Below are 14,794 nucleotides of genomic sequence, written 5' to 3' on the forward strand. Positions count from 1 at the left end.
ACTGTCAGTAAAAATCTTGTAGATCTTCAGAGCAAATAATGTTATGTGCTTCTTCATGGAGATGTAAAATGCTGTCATAGATCAGGAGGCACAGGTGAAGTGCAAGAGATAAGTAACTAACTGATGTTCCCAGTTGGCTCAAAGAAATTCACTTGAGATTGTGCACAAAAAGGAGAAAACTTAGCCTGAAAATAAGAACATGGGCTTCTGTTCATTAGCTCTTACATAAAGGCATGCAAGCCCCTGTGCAGTTGGTGGTTAGTCTATCCAATATCTGTTGGAGGGTCACCACAGCAGGGCATAGGCAATACAGGAGGTTCCTGGAATGCACTGATGATAACTTCCTGCTCCAAGTGATAGAGGAGCCAATGAGGAGAAGTGCTGTGCTGGTCCTTGTTCTCACCAACAAGGAGGGACTTGAAATGGTCGAGTTCAAGATCTTTAGGGAAGCAAGGAAGACACACAGCAAGCTCACTATTGTGGACTTCAGGAGAGTGGACTTTGGCCTCTTCAGGGATCTGCTTGGTAGAGAGGGCCTAAGAAAGCTGGTTGATAATCAAGGATCTCTTACTCCTCCAAGCTCAAAAGTGATCGACTGTGTCACACATGACATCCTTGTCTCTAAATTGGAAAGACATGGATTTGAGGGATAGACCACTCAGTGGATAAGGAATTGGCTGGATGGTTGCATTCAAAGGGGTGCGGTCAACAGCTTGTTGTCCAAGTGGAGACCAGTTGACCAATGGTGTTCCTCAGAGATCGGTTTCGGGACTGGTACTGTTTAACATCTTTGTCGGCAATATGGACGGTGGGATTGAGTGCACCCTCAGCAAGTTTGCAGACAACACCAAGCTGTGTAGTGCGGTCAACATGCTTGAGGGAAGGGATGCCATCCAGAGGGACCTTGACAGGCTTGACAGATGGACCTGTGCAAACCTCATGAAGTTCAACAAGGCCAAGTGCAAGGTACTGCACATGGGTTGGGGCAATCTCAAGCACAAATACAGGCTGGGCAGAGAATAGGTTGGCAGCAGCCTTGACGAGAATGACTTGGGGACAGATGTGGATGAAAAGCTCACATGAGCCAGCAATGTGCACTTGCAGCCCAGAATGCCAGCTGTGTCCTGGGCTGCATAAAAAGAAGTGTGGCCAGCAGATCAAGGGAGGTGATTCTGTCCCTGTACTCTGCTCTCATGAGACTGCACCTGGAGGACTGCATCCAGTTCTGGAGTCCCCCAGTATAACAAAGACATAGACATGTTGGAGTAGGTCCAGCGGAGGACCGGACCACAAGGGTGATCAGAGAGCTGGAGCACCTCTCCTGTGAAGACAGGCTGAGAGAGTTGGTGTTGTTTAGCCTAGGAAAGAAACGGCTCTGGGGACACCTTATAGTGGCCTTCCAGTACTTAAAGTGGGCCTACAGGAAAGATGGGGAGGGACACTTTATCAGGGAGTGCAGTGATAGGATGAGGGGTAATAATTTCAGATGGAAAGAGGGTAAATTTAGGTTAGATGTCATTAAGAAATCCTTTACTGAGAGGGTGGTGAGGCACTGTAACAGGTTGCCCGGGGAAGTTGTGGGTGGATGCCCCTTCCTGGTGGGAAGGGGGGATGTCCCTGCCCATGGCAAGGGGGGTTGGACTAGATGATCTTAAAGGTCTCTTCCAACCCAAACCATGCTGTGATTCCAGTAGAAATACACCTCCCCTTCCTGGGGCAGGTAATAACATTAAAATGATTAAGGCACTTGCTTTCATCTGTAGAGAGGTAAGAGAGGGTGGCTCAGTGCGCTGACATAGAGTGAGTACTTGACTGAGAAACAGTGCTAAATGACATAAATCTGTCATGTAGCTGTCCTTAAATCTGAGCAAACAGGTGGTCAAAAAAGTGTAGCTGGGATCAAGATATTGCCTGTTAAAATATAAGCTGCATAGAGGGAAGCTGAGATTTAATCTATTAAAAGCTTGTGGTTTTCACGAACTGTGAAACTAAACAAAAGCAGTGTGAGTTAGGTTTAATACTTCCTACTTGTGACACAAAATACATTTCTCTTCAGAAACAGGAGAGAATAACAGCTTATTGAAAAGAACTAAATGACCCATGAAGTCCATTCTCCCCTTCTGTAGTGCTGCGTTGTGCTTATACTAGTATACAAGATTTAGGTTTTGGGGTTTGTATCCCTGTGGTCTGAATTTGAGAGAGCACAAACAGAACCACTTCTGTTAACCTGGGAAAGTTTTTTCTGGCACAGTATTGTGCCTTCTTCCTGCGTAATAAAAAAAAGGGGGGGAGGAGGAGGGAGAGAGAAGCAAGTGAGTATACAAAACTGTTCAGCAGTTAGTTGTAAGAGGAGGATTTTTTCCATCTAAATGTTGTTGGTATTTAGCTCCTAGACAGCGGTTGATGTGTTTACAGCTCTCTCTGTGTGCAAGCTATAATGCATGTGAAATTATTTAAAAGATTAAATGTAAAACCTTGATTTTACATTTATGGGGTAGGAAGGCAGGAGAGGATATTGGGAAAAAAAAAAGATAAAATAGGGATAACATAAGTGTATTAAATTCTTGAGACATATGCCACTAATTTTCTAACTCAAATGAACAGTATATTCCTTTTACCCTTAATCAGAGATTTTCTTCATTCCTTTCTCTAGTTGTAAACATGTCTATTGGATGGCTTTTCTCAATTTAAGAAAGACCTTTGGAAGTTATTAAGATGACAGCGTCTGTCTTGGGGGGAGGGTTTATTTTTAATTGCAGACATGCTTGTAGGGCAGCTTAGTATCTCATTAAGAGAAGCTGAAAAGTATCTGCCTCAAGCTTAGAATTCCAATCTATCTGATATTAACACAGCCAGCTTTTGATGACTTGGATGACTTAATTATCAAATACATTTAAATCCAAGTCCTCTGGATAGTGTCTGTATCAGTTAAAATTAATACAGATAATTCATTAATCGGGAAAGATACACTCAGGAGTTGAATTATTTGTCTGTTCACACACTGAAAATATTACTAATTGTATTTCATCATAATGTGTAACTTGAAATAAAAGGCAGGAGAGGTTAGCTGACCAGAGATGAAGAGTTAGTATGTTTGCTCCAAACACAAATGTGATTGAAGGATTCTTTTATGTGTTGAGTACTAGCTTTCTCCATTTTGGGGATTATTTTAAGAAACCAGTTTCATGAAAATGATTGCAGTATCTCTATACCATATGTGAAACCCCTGCTTCCCAAAGGATATGGTGGAAACACCCCATTTGCAAGCCTGATAAAGCTCAAGCTGCATTGTCTTTAAATGGTAACTGCTCTTACCATGGCTTATTAAAGTTGAAACACATCTAATGCCTTTTGATGCATATTCCAGTATTGGTATTGGTTTACAAAAAAAATACAGAGTGAGGGTAGTCTAAAGAGGATACCCAGCAGGAGAGAAATAAAATTCCTGACACACAGAGAAGTATCTGGCTGGTCCTGTACACGGCAGATTGATAGCCTCCTACTTCAAAAGCAGTTCCCAGGCAGAAACTGTGCAAGTCTGTGTCCACAAATAAAATAAACCTTGCACTCCTTCTTTAAGCTTTCCTATCTCATCTAATAACAAATTATGACTGTGTATGTGGGCAGAGTTTTAAGGACCTTTGTAATTAGATGCTTATAAACTCTTTTTGCTTCTTCTGGTGGTACTTGGCTCAGGGGTGTGGTTTTTTGTAGGTAGGTAAATACGGACTTGGAAGATCACTGAACAATTTCCATGTTAAACTTGCTAGTGCATCAGTGCAGATCACGTTCTCTGTGGTTTGAACCAACAAGCAGCTTTCATCCCCAAATATTTGCAGTGTACCTTCATCAAATCTTACTGATCAGCCAGTTAATTGCCCTGTGCAGTGGGTTTTGTGGGCTCTCTGGTCCTTAAAATCCATGGTGGATGGCAGGTCTGCAGTGACCTAGGTTTGCTTTGCTCCATTTTTCACTCCTTGCCCCATCCCTGTTTCATAGTCCAGGGATGGTGAAATGCTCTTATTTTAGGTTTTGCAGCATTTTGGGATTAGAGATGCAGAGCAGGCGTCAAACAGGCTTGGGTTGATTCCCTGGGTTAGGAAGTCAGGTTTTTGTAGCCCCTTGCACTCTTCGTAAATACTGAAAGTCTAAAAACAGCAATATGGAAATAGTTAATATGAAGCAGAGTCTTTCAAGTCATCAACTGGCTTAACATGGCTGATTTACTTTTTAGGGAAAAAAACCAGTTTATTAATCACAGATGTGCATGTTTTCAGTGCTAAGAAAGCTGGGACTAGAATGAGAATGCCCATTTCCCTTCCAGTTTCAAAAATGTGCCTGTTCAGTGGAGGTAACTGTATCTTCTAGTTTCAGAGGGTCAGAACCTGTGCTGCCTGCCCTTTTTCTTTAGCTTCAAAAATGTATTTATGGACTCTCAGTGAACTCTCTGACCTCACCACCAGAGCAACATATGTGGTTTTAACTTTGAGAGAAATGGCAGTTAAATGCTACAAATTATAAAACAAAGCCCATCTATTAGGTTTTTTAAAAAATACTTTACTGAATTACAAAGCTGTCTCTACTTGAGTAAAAAGTGATTTTATTAAATTCAATGGTTTCTTGTTGGATTGGTGTTGCTGTGTGTGATCATTATGTGTGTGTTGGTTTTTTTCTCTCCAAGATGGCCATCTGTTGCATTTATTTTTTTCTAAAAGGGAATCTGACACTCACTAGAAAGTTTACTGTAGCTGAAACACAGTTGGGGTTAGCATACCCCAAATTTATTCCATCTGTTTTGGTTTTAAAAGCCCATGTTGTTCTTGGTTTAATTTTGAATACTCCTTTTTCCTCTTAGCATGTTCTAGTGATAAAATATTTTTGAGCAACCCTAGAAAAACAATTTACTGTGTAGTCATAAAGGAAACAAAGCCAATTTAGTGTAAACATTCCCAAGCATGGTAATCAATCAAACCAAGTCTGTATGCCTAATTACATAGATACAAGTAGTATACAGTGATGGGGCAGGGGGAAATAAGACACACACAAGTGTGGCTGTTCTCATAGTGAGGGTGAAAGGTCTTTCTGTGCTCTTGAAAATGCTTGTATTGGGTATTGATACTCGCTAATGTTTGGATCTGGCAATGCCTCTACTTAAATATATGAACTTGAGGACCTAGGTTTTTTCGTGACTGCTCTAGTATTGTAACTGGTCTCCTGAGGAAGCAGATGGGAGTAAGAATTGGAGAATCTGGACTCCTGTTGGCTGGGGTGGGATGGGAAAATGGACAGTAAAGGGTCTCACTAGAAAAACACTCGTGCAGAGTATTTGTAATGAATATTAACACTGATTTTATTAGGCTGTAGGGATGCTTCCTGCAAATTTAGAGGGGCAAAAATTCAGGTCTGATATCTGAAGAGGCTAGTGGGTTGGTATTCCATTCAGGTTAACACTGGTGATGTTAAACCTCTTTTTTTTAAACGCCTTTTTAAATAAAACTTGATATTTAAGCTGATGCTTTTATGGCAATGCAGTATTTTTATTCATTTTAAGCTTTTCCTGCTCCCCTGGTGTTTTCATACTTTAAGGAGTAAAGCGGAACGGTGCTATCATTTTGGTGTACTGCTTACACTTTGTCCACTTTTATGATTCCCCAAAGCCCTCATACTTCAATAAGTACTTCATATTAAATCGCGCAGAAAAGATGAGAAGCAGTTACATGCTACAGTCACAAACTACCTCAGCAGTTACACCAAATGAAAACTAATGCTGTGTGGGAGGATATGGCTGAAGTATGTACTGCGAAACACGTCTGGCTAACATTGTTTTGTCTCTTAGATCCTCTCCACTTGAGCAGAATGTTCGTATTTCTTCCTGCTCTCTTCACTCCTCCTGCCCACAAACTCCTGGCTGGCTTAGGTTAGGAGTAGGAGTGGTACAGCAGCAGTGCAGTCAGACAAAAATACTCGTCTCCCACAGTTTCAGGGGCTCTCACTGTGCTGCCTGGTTTTACAAGAAATTCAGTAGTTGATAAGTGCTGATTGTCAAAGGGATGGGTGAGAATTTGAGGAGGTGGAGCACAGGTTTTATAAAAAGAAAAATGGATTTATTAACTGCAGGCCTGTTACATGCTTAGGGATAGGCGTGTTTATTTAAAAGTAAATCTTACGCAATCACTGCACCACCACCTTTTTCTTAGAAACAAGTAATTGTAAAGGAAAGAAATGCAATGGATACAAAAGTACAAAACAGTACATGGTGAACTTCTGCAAATGCTTAATTGCCTTTTTTTAATAAACAAGTGAATGTACTCTTTTGTTTGTATGGAAGGAACTTGTATGAACCATTATTGGAAGGAAAATATATACAAATGAAAGAAAAACTTGGCTGAGTGATCTTCAAGCTTGGGAGTCTTGAAAACAAAGCATTTAGATTGTGCTCCAAGAGACTTATTTACGACAATACCAGCACTGTTTTCTCCCCTTCTGTGTTACACTAGAAGAGTAGCAGAAGGTTGTTTATTAAAATACCCATCAGCTGATGTTTGCTGTGGTTTCTGAAACAAGGCATCTAACAAAAATGAAAAGATCCATGTTACAATAAAGGTGAAGCTGAGCTTGGTGAAAGAGCAGCCAAGCTAACTTCTTTACAAAGGTCCAATAGGAGATTGTTTAGATTCCTGTGGAGAGCTTACAGATGTCTGCGAGTTTTGTTTGGAATTTTTTTAATAAGCAGACCACTTTTTTTTTCCTAAATAAAGTAAAAGATCTGTCATGATGTGGATGCTGATGGCTAGTAGGCTTGCTTTTCTTACATATATGCTAAGCACCCTTAAGCAGTAATCCAGGCACCTTGAGGGATACTCAGATTGCAAGTTAAAAACCACTGTTACAGATAATTAGTTTCTTCCTTGTGTTTCCTGCTTCAACAAGAAAGTAACTTGGTAATTCTGTAACACTGCTGTCACAAGATTTAGAGACAAAGCCAGCTAGTGTAACTCTGCATCTGCTTTTCGGAAGTACCCATTACTTTTAAAGCCTTGAAACTCGGTTAATGCATCATAGAAAGTCCCTTTACGCATGTGAAGCACAGCTACAGCTTTGGCTAGAAGATAATTCTGTAGATGAATCCTGATTCTGGGTGACTTGCTTTGAATCATTAGCAACTAGTTTGTCAGACTGAAAGTTTGCTTTATAAAGTCTATCTTCTGCTTTATGGAAAGATGATGAAAGTGGTGGTAAAAAGCAGTTATGTATGTGTTCATACAATATAAGCTACAGGAGTTCTTGGCATCAGAGCTGATGTATCTTAATGGTCACATGCCATTTGGGTTTTATTGGAATACAGAAAAATCTTGATAAACAGCCCAATAGATCACAATTTTGAATTCCAAGGAAAGGATGCCCTTTTTGGAACAGCTTGAACTGTGAAGGAAAAATAAAAAGTCCTGACATTCACATTGTATGTCTCTTTCCCCATCTCAGTTCAAAGCCATAATTTGCACTTAATACTCTATGGAAACAGAGCAGACTCACATACTTGTGTGTAGATCCAAGGCATTTGGGTGTTTACAGTGAAATGTATTGCTACATCACTGTGACCATATTATTCTACAAAATTCAAACTACCTCTGGTCAGACTGGCAATACGCCTCTTAGGGAAAAACTGCCAGAAGAGGTGACCTGAACATCGGTGTCAAGATTCAAGAAGGAATAAAGCACTGCATTTAATTCCCAGCAGTAGAAACATTCAACAAAACATTATTTATGTCATTATTACATAAACTATCTATCTATAAAAGTGCACACACAGGGAAGAAAAATACCCATATTTGACAACCTAAGAGAGTCTTGTTAATACCCTTGGGGTAGATAATATTCATAGGAGTGGTGTTACGAGAATATGTCCAAAAAAAAAAAAAAGGTATGTTTTTAGGAAAAGAGAATTGGTGAAGGAAAAGCATTGTGCTGCATGGGGAAAAAAGAAATGTATTCTCACAATAGCTAACCAGTGGGTGTTTATCACAAGCATATGGTCCAGTTCAACTGACAGGAGCCTCGGTGGGAAAATAGTATTGACCTCATGCACATTTATCTATGGCTTGAGAAAAGTGTATCCTTTGTTTGACTACAGAAATTCAGGCATTGTCATGCTGAGAAATACTGTCAATCCTGAGATTTGAGCAAATGGGCTTTTGAAGATTTATGTTCTGGGCTTTTTTTTTAAAAAAAAAGGCAACAGTCAAAACTCTTAGAAGATTTAAGCAAAAGACAGACATTTAGCTGTTTTCTGGATTCTTCTTCCCCTTTCCCAAGGGTAGGGGAAATAAATAAATAATGGAAGTAATTGGAGCATTTTTAATGAAATTTGGTGTTTGGAAAATAATTGGCTCATCTCAATGAGCCAATTATTTTTACTCTTCAAGTCCTTGCTCAAAGCAGTTTATATTAAAAGATAAAATAAGCATATCCTTCCATAAAGTTAGATGACATATGGAAAGTATAATCCACTCTCAAATAAGTATCAGCAGTGGTAAGTATGAGTTATAATTGAGGCAGGAGAAACTTAATGGAGCTTGACTGTTGAAAGCATATAAATGATGCTTATGTGTGGGTGGCCACGTGCAGCATGAACACTGACAGTTGTGATGCCATTAAAGGCCAGGTTACTTCAAAATAATCTGGTCGATTTGCCCATAAATCCCATCTGATATCCATTATTACATGTCATTTGCCTTGTTTCTCACTTACCAGCAAGACAGCTTTAAAATGCTCTGCTTGTTCTTTCTCCAGACTCCCTTTCGGTCTCCAGCAACGATGCCAGTCCTCCTGCTTCGGTAACATCACTTCAGCCCCACATGATTGGGGCACAGAGCTCCCCGGGCCCCAAGCGCCCTGGCAACACTTTGAGAAAATGGCTGACCAGTCCCGTGAGGCGTCTTAGCAGTGGAAAAGCAGACGGGCACGTCAAAAAACTGGCCCACAAGCATAAGAAGAGTAGAGAGGTTCGTAAAAGTGCCGACGCGGGCTCTCAGAAGGACTCTGATGATAGCGCAGCAACCCCACAAGATGAAACTGTTGAAGAGGTGAGTGTTCAGGGCAGCTTCCTGAGACTTGTTTTTATATTATTCAATGAACTAAATATCGTCAGGTGAAGGTTGTCTCCTCAGTTGACGGTCTGGTGTGTGCCATGTGCTCATTCTTGATGACTGTTGTACTCTGCATAAGTACTGTGCCAGGCACAGTGTGTGCCCTTCTGCGTTGAGAGCGTTAGTAAAGCCCTGTGCAGAAATAGCCCTAGCTGAAAAGGAGAAATGGAAGAGTAAAAAGTTGTTCTTTGATTTTGCTTTCTTACTCTACTCAGGAAAGTAGCTTTGTGAATAAAGGTGCTTCATGTTCTGGGAACAATCAGGTCATTTTATGTTTCCTTTCCTTTTCTTGTTGATGGAGAAGAGTACAGGGAGAGCTGTTGTTGTATAGAGAGAGCTGCTTAACTGCCCAAAGCTGTATTTACACCTTGAGGAAAAGTTAGAGTGCAGAAAAATTACTGGCCCTTCAAATCGAAAGGTAGTTAACATCAGTCAAATAATAAACATGGCAGTTTTCATTGGTAAGAAGGAAGTTGTGAACTACTCCAGGTTTTACCACCAAGACATGTACTGATGGTTTCCCTTCCTCCCACAAACACGTGCTCATCCTTCTAAGCCTGAAACTCATGTATGAGCAAAGCCTGCTTCCAGATAAGCGGAGACAGAGCCACATTCTCTCTGTTATGAACTCCTGGTTCAGACTGAAATGAATGGCATTTTACAGCTTCCGAGGGCACAGCCTCTTGCATGCAGTACAGTTATTCCCTTTTACCAGGCTTGGAGCTGACTAGCAGTTTTGGTAGTTACCATGCAGAAAAGTGGTCTCAGATGCCTAGTTAATTATTTAGTACCTTTTTTTTTTCTTGTTCCTAACATATTTTGCTGCAAGCTTGGAACATCAATGAAGTTATACAGTAAATACAGGGAAAGAAAAGACTAGAGATTTGGTAGCATGGTGAACTGGGAGATGTGGTTTAGAAAGAAATATTATTTGCCTCTGTCCTTGAATATCAGGGTGTAGAAAGAGACCCCCTGTGATGCAGTTCTAGCATCTGTTATTCTGCAGCTGTGTGAGTGAGGGAAAACCTAAGGCCAGTGTCTTAAAGTCAGGAAAAAAAAATAACCATCAATGCTGTCTTCCTTTAAAGATAAGTTATCCTGCAAGATCAGTTACATTAAACTTTGACTACTTGAAATTATAGTTCCCTGTATAATTGGAAGGACTGTCTTTCAACACAACTGTAAAAATCATACAACTAGTCTGGTCTCACTACTTTAAGGGGGAGGGGGCAGAAAGGACAACTGTCAAAACACTTCATGTTATAATAGGATTTTTTTTTATATATCCTTTACTAGTCTTGCTATGAGGGTTGATACTTCAGATACAAAATTCTTCGGTTTCTAAGTTAAAGGCATGTGGCTCTTTACAGAACTGAACTTGGAAAGCAAGCATGGCTTTGGTAGCACTTTTCTGTAGTAAATTTCAAGCTGAATGTCTTGTTCTCGATATCTCAATCCATCTGCTTTTACCAAACACTGAAATCATTATCTTTGGCATTTGTTTTTTTCCCCGCTCTGTTGAGGAACTGCACTGTGTTTGTAGGATCATCTTGACTTCTTGGGAGAATGGTGAATCTACAGAACACACTTGTTTAAGACAAGCTTGTGTTGAATGAGCTTCATGCTGCTGAGGAGGTGACAGAGCTTGAACGTCTTGATTTTATGATTTTATTTACAGAGAGGTCGAAACGAGGGGCTGAGCAGTGGCACTCTCTCCAAGTCATCCTCTTCGGGCATGCAGAGCTGCGGAGAGGAGGAAGGAGAAGAGGGAGCAGATGCTGTACCGCTTCCTCCTCCAATGGCAATTCAGCAACACAGCCTTCTCCAGCCTGACTCGCAGGATGACAAGGTAGGAAGAGGAAGCAGGGAAGGCTTCACGCATTGGGATAACCCCTATTTGCACAAATCTTTCTTCTTTTTCCAAAAGTTTCTGTAATGTACATAATGCAGCTTTATGCTTCTATAATTACGGAAGTAATCACTATGCCACTTCAGATAAGGTTAAAAGGGTTTCTGTGGAAAGAGTAATCTCTAAATTTTTCTGCTAGCACTTTAAATGTGGAAATGGACAGCTTTGTGTGTATTTACATCTGTTTAACAGATGCCACATTTAGTGATTAGAATTTACTTCTTTTATAATCATACTGTTGGGTACTTAGGTTAAAATACTATGTGCAAGTAAAGTTTATCTGGAGAAATTAACAGTTATACATAACTTTTTTAGATCATAGACTGTTCACCAAGCTCAACTATTTTGGATAGCCTCAGTTCAGGGGAGAAAGCATTTCTGTGTACATGCCTTAGCACAAATAGATGTTCACATCAATTCTAAGATATATCTGTATAGCAGCATAGCTTTTTTCTTTCTCCTTTCTTTTTTTTCCTGTGGCTCTACAGGTGTACTAATAAGTTAATATCCAAGTAAGGATAATAATTTGGCTGTTATTTGCAAACAAAGGCACATTAAAATTGAGGGTAAAAGTTTTGCATCAGTAATAAAATTCTGGATGTAGGTAGTAACTGCATGAAGGAGATCTTTCTTGCATATTGTCTGTTTTTCTTAAATATTCTGATGTTCATACATTGAGAGGATTTATTTCACTTTTCAACCTAGATCAAATGGTTAGGGGACAGCTATCAAGCCTGGAAATAGAAGGTTTTGCAGTACAAACAGTGTAGGCTTGGTCAGCAAATATTCACATTCACTGTTTACTTCCCATTTAACTGCTTAAAATTTTTAGCCATTGTAATCTACATCATGAACATTGTTAGTGAATTTTGTGAGTGTTTGCTCACTGTTCTGAGTCATGCAGATGTTATTGGTAACTTTGCCTGGTTTTATTGACTACTATTTTTTCCTTTTCTTCCTTTTATCCCACTGCCTCTCAGTGGGCATATATTTTCCTTGAAACTATCATTTGTAGGATCAAAATGTCTTGCTTCCATGCTCTGTGTGTATTTAATACCTACCTGTTATCTGAATTGAAAAAATGAGTTGGGGGACTTCATATGTTAGGAAATATTCCTGAAACAAAACAGGCAAAAATAGGCATTTTAAACTTTTGCCAGCCTTTAGACCTCAGAGACTATTTTATTGCTAGAAAATAATGATCTCAGTTTCAGGTGTAGAAATAGAATAAAAATGTTGGTGTAAAATATGTTAACGTTTTTGCTGATAAGCTGCCATAATTGCATGTCCCTTCAGTGATTAAAAATTAAAATTAACAAAACTAAACCTCTCAACAAATATGAAAGCCTTATAAAAAGTTCTTGATATAAAAATGACCTTTGCTTATATAGTTCATTACACATGGCAAGAACATTTGTGTGAAGGGATATGGTTTTAAGTTGGTGTCCTCTCCCTTTTGTATTTATGGTGCGAAGTCAGACCAATAACACATTAGAGTAAGAGGCTTTGAGTAGTTTTCAATCCCCAGTAAATTTTACTTTCACTTACTCAGTGGTTAACATGCACCCACTGCAGTAAAAGCATGTTGGGACAGTTTTAAAGTAGCTTAAACTGTGTTCTAGTGAAGACTTCTGAGCAGTTAAAATTTGGTACAGTTAATGTTGTAACATAATTTTTCAAAACATGCAAATTGTTATTCTTTTGAGGTGTGTTTTTGTGCATTATCTGTCCTACTGCGTGGTGGGAGGCAAAGAAGTCTCCTCATGTGGCAGCCTGGGAGGTTATGTGTGCCTCCCTGAAGTCCACACACCAAGACATACACCACCGATTTCCAGTACCTAAAGCAAAAACTTTATTGGAATGCAGAAGTGAGAAGCCGGAGCAAAGTTTTACCCAGCAGAAGTCAGTTGACTCTATTGATGGAGTTACTGATTAAGAAAAGGCTTGCAAACAAATTCCCCATTGTCTGCCTTCTGGGTGGAGTCCTCCTTCGCATTCCTGCCGTGCTCAGTGGTTTCTTGGGTTGCTCAGCTCCTCTGGACCCCAAGGAATGTCTCCTCCTTTCGTGACCTCAGAGGCTTGGCTTTCATCTGTGCCTTGCTGCCAGCATTTCTTCCTCTGCAGGGCTCCTGGTCTACCCTCTGTGCTGGAAACTCCCTCCTTGCTGGTTCCTCCCTCCCTACCCAGCCTGCTGTGGGCTCCAGCGGCATCTCACACCTGTGCATGATCAGTTGACCCCTTCACCTTTCCTTGTTTTCTGGGCAAGAGGTGTATTCTGCTCCCAGAGTACATCATCAGGAAGGTCAGCAGGCAGACTTCATCTAGGCAGCTCCTTCGATTTCAGATAACTAGCGATATTAACACATGAACTGGAAACCAACCAGTTCTGAAGTGTTACCAACAGTCACACCCCATATACTCCCGTAGAGCAGTAACAGAGAGAAGGGACCTTGACCAGAGTCCAAGTCCAACAACGTTCGTGTTTTGTAAGGCTAAACAGAGCTCCACATCCAAAATGAAAACCCACATACAAGCACAGCTTTGGAAAACCTGGTCAACAGTCAGATGTCAGGAGCATACAATTGCCTAAAAGACACGCTAACTGTGGGATTGCGCAGTTTTTGGTGTGCATGCAAACATCGTGTGCTAAGCCATGCTGGATTGTCTAATATCACTAAATAACACAACCATTTTCTCCCCTAAGTGCTCATCTACACAGAATGCATTCTTCCGTTCAGTATAAACATTGCACACTTCATGGATTTGCATTTCATGGCAGTTTACAGGCTGTTTGCATTTAATTTTTGGATAAGCAGTATTAAAGTTTCAAGATCAGTTGTGTTAATATGAAACTAATTATTTTTGCTTTTTGTTTTCTCTTTTTGTAAACTCTGATGCAGCATTATGTTGACTTGTGTTCTGTCTCTGCTTTGGCTCAGTTCCCATATCTTTCCATTTAAAGTTGTCTGTATTTCCTTTGCTTACCCAACCCGTTTTCCTTTCCGAATAAGGTGAATACAAGGCAAGCTACCTAAAATCTGTGTATTCTTTTTTTTTTTTTTTAAAATTTATTTATGGGGACCCTTGTTACACCCATGCTTGATTTGAGCAGAACCTCTTGTGTTAAGTCATTATACGTGGCATTTCTTTGTCCAGTTTGTTGGAAACATTTGCAGAACAGCTCATCCTGTGCTACATGATGTTCGCTGTGCTGTTCGTAATATGAAGTAAGGTTCATATTACACCCTGTTTCCACTTTCCAGTTATTTAATGATAAATGTAATATGCAAACAACTCTGTTTGCAAATTACTGAGGCTGAATTTAATGGCCCTCTCCCAGAATCCTTTACTGTGAACACCTTTTACCTTCAGTTGTATCTATAAACTGGCATTTTATAGCTTATGAGGCCAGAGATCTTCTGTGCTCTACACATACCATTGGGGAAAATGGATTGCACAAGGAATGGTGAGCTCAATTTCCCCTCTGAACCTGGAAAATATACCCCAGCTCCTTTAGAAAAGTAGCTGCCCCTGAGTTACGGGTGTATTTTTTCTTGGCTTATTGATGCTTCCTCCTTTCTTTCAAGTCTTCTTGGTACTTGTTACTGTTCTGCAGTTGTTGCTTTGTTTAACCAGCAATAAAATATGTTAACAGACTTGTCTATTGGGTCGGCTCAGGTGATTTTTATAGGTATTTGTCAGGTATTATCATAATCAGCAAGATGAAGGATCTTTCCCT

At 40.1% G+C, this 14,794-nt stretch overlaps 1 protein-coding gene across 1 annotated transcript in view; it reads left to right on the plus strand.

Annotated features, from left to right (window-relative positions):
* Positions 1 to 681: 681 nt before the first annotated feature.
* TRIO (trio Rho guanine nucleotide exchange factor) overlaps positions 682 to 14,794 on the plus strand; it is a 43,305-nt gene continuing 29,192 nt past the window's right edge. The window contains exons 1-3 of the mRNA XM_010192939.1: positions 682 to 808; positions 8,791 to 9,083; positions 10,825 to 10,995. Coding sequence (XP_010191241.1) covers positions 682 to 808; positions 8,791 to 9,083; positions 10,825 to 10,995 — 591 coding nt within the window. The remainder of the gene's footprint in view (positions 809 to 8,790; positions 9,084 to 10,824; positions 10,996 to 14,794) is intronic.

Source organism: Mesitornis unicolor, unplaced genomic scaffold (genome assembly GCF_000695765.1).
Source record: "Mesitornis unicolor isolate BGI_N332 unplaced genomic scaffold, ASM69576v1 scaffold23379, whole genome shotgun sequence".
NCBI lineage: Eukaryota > Metazoa > Chordata > Aves > Mesitornithiformes > Mesitornithidae > Mesitornis > Mesitornis unicolor.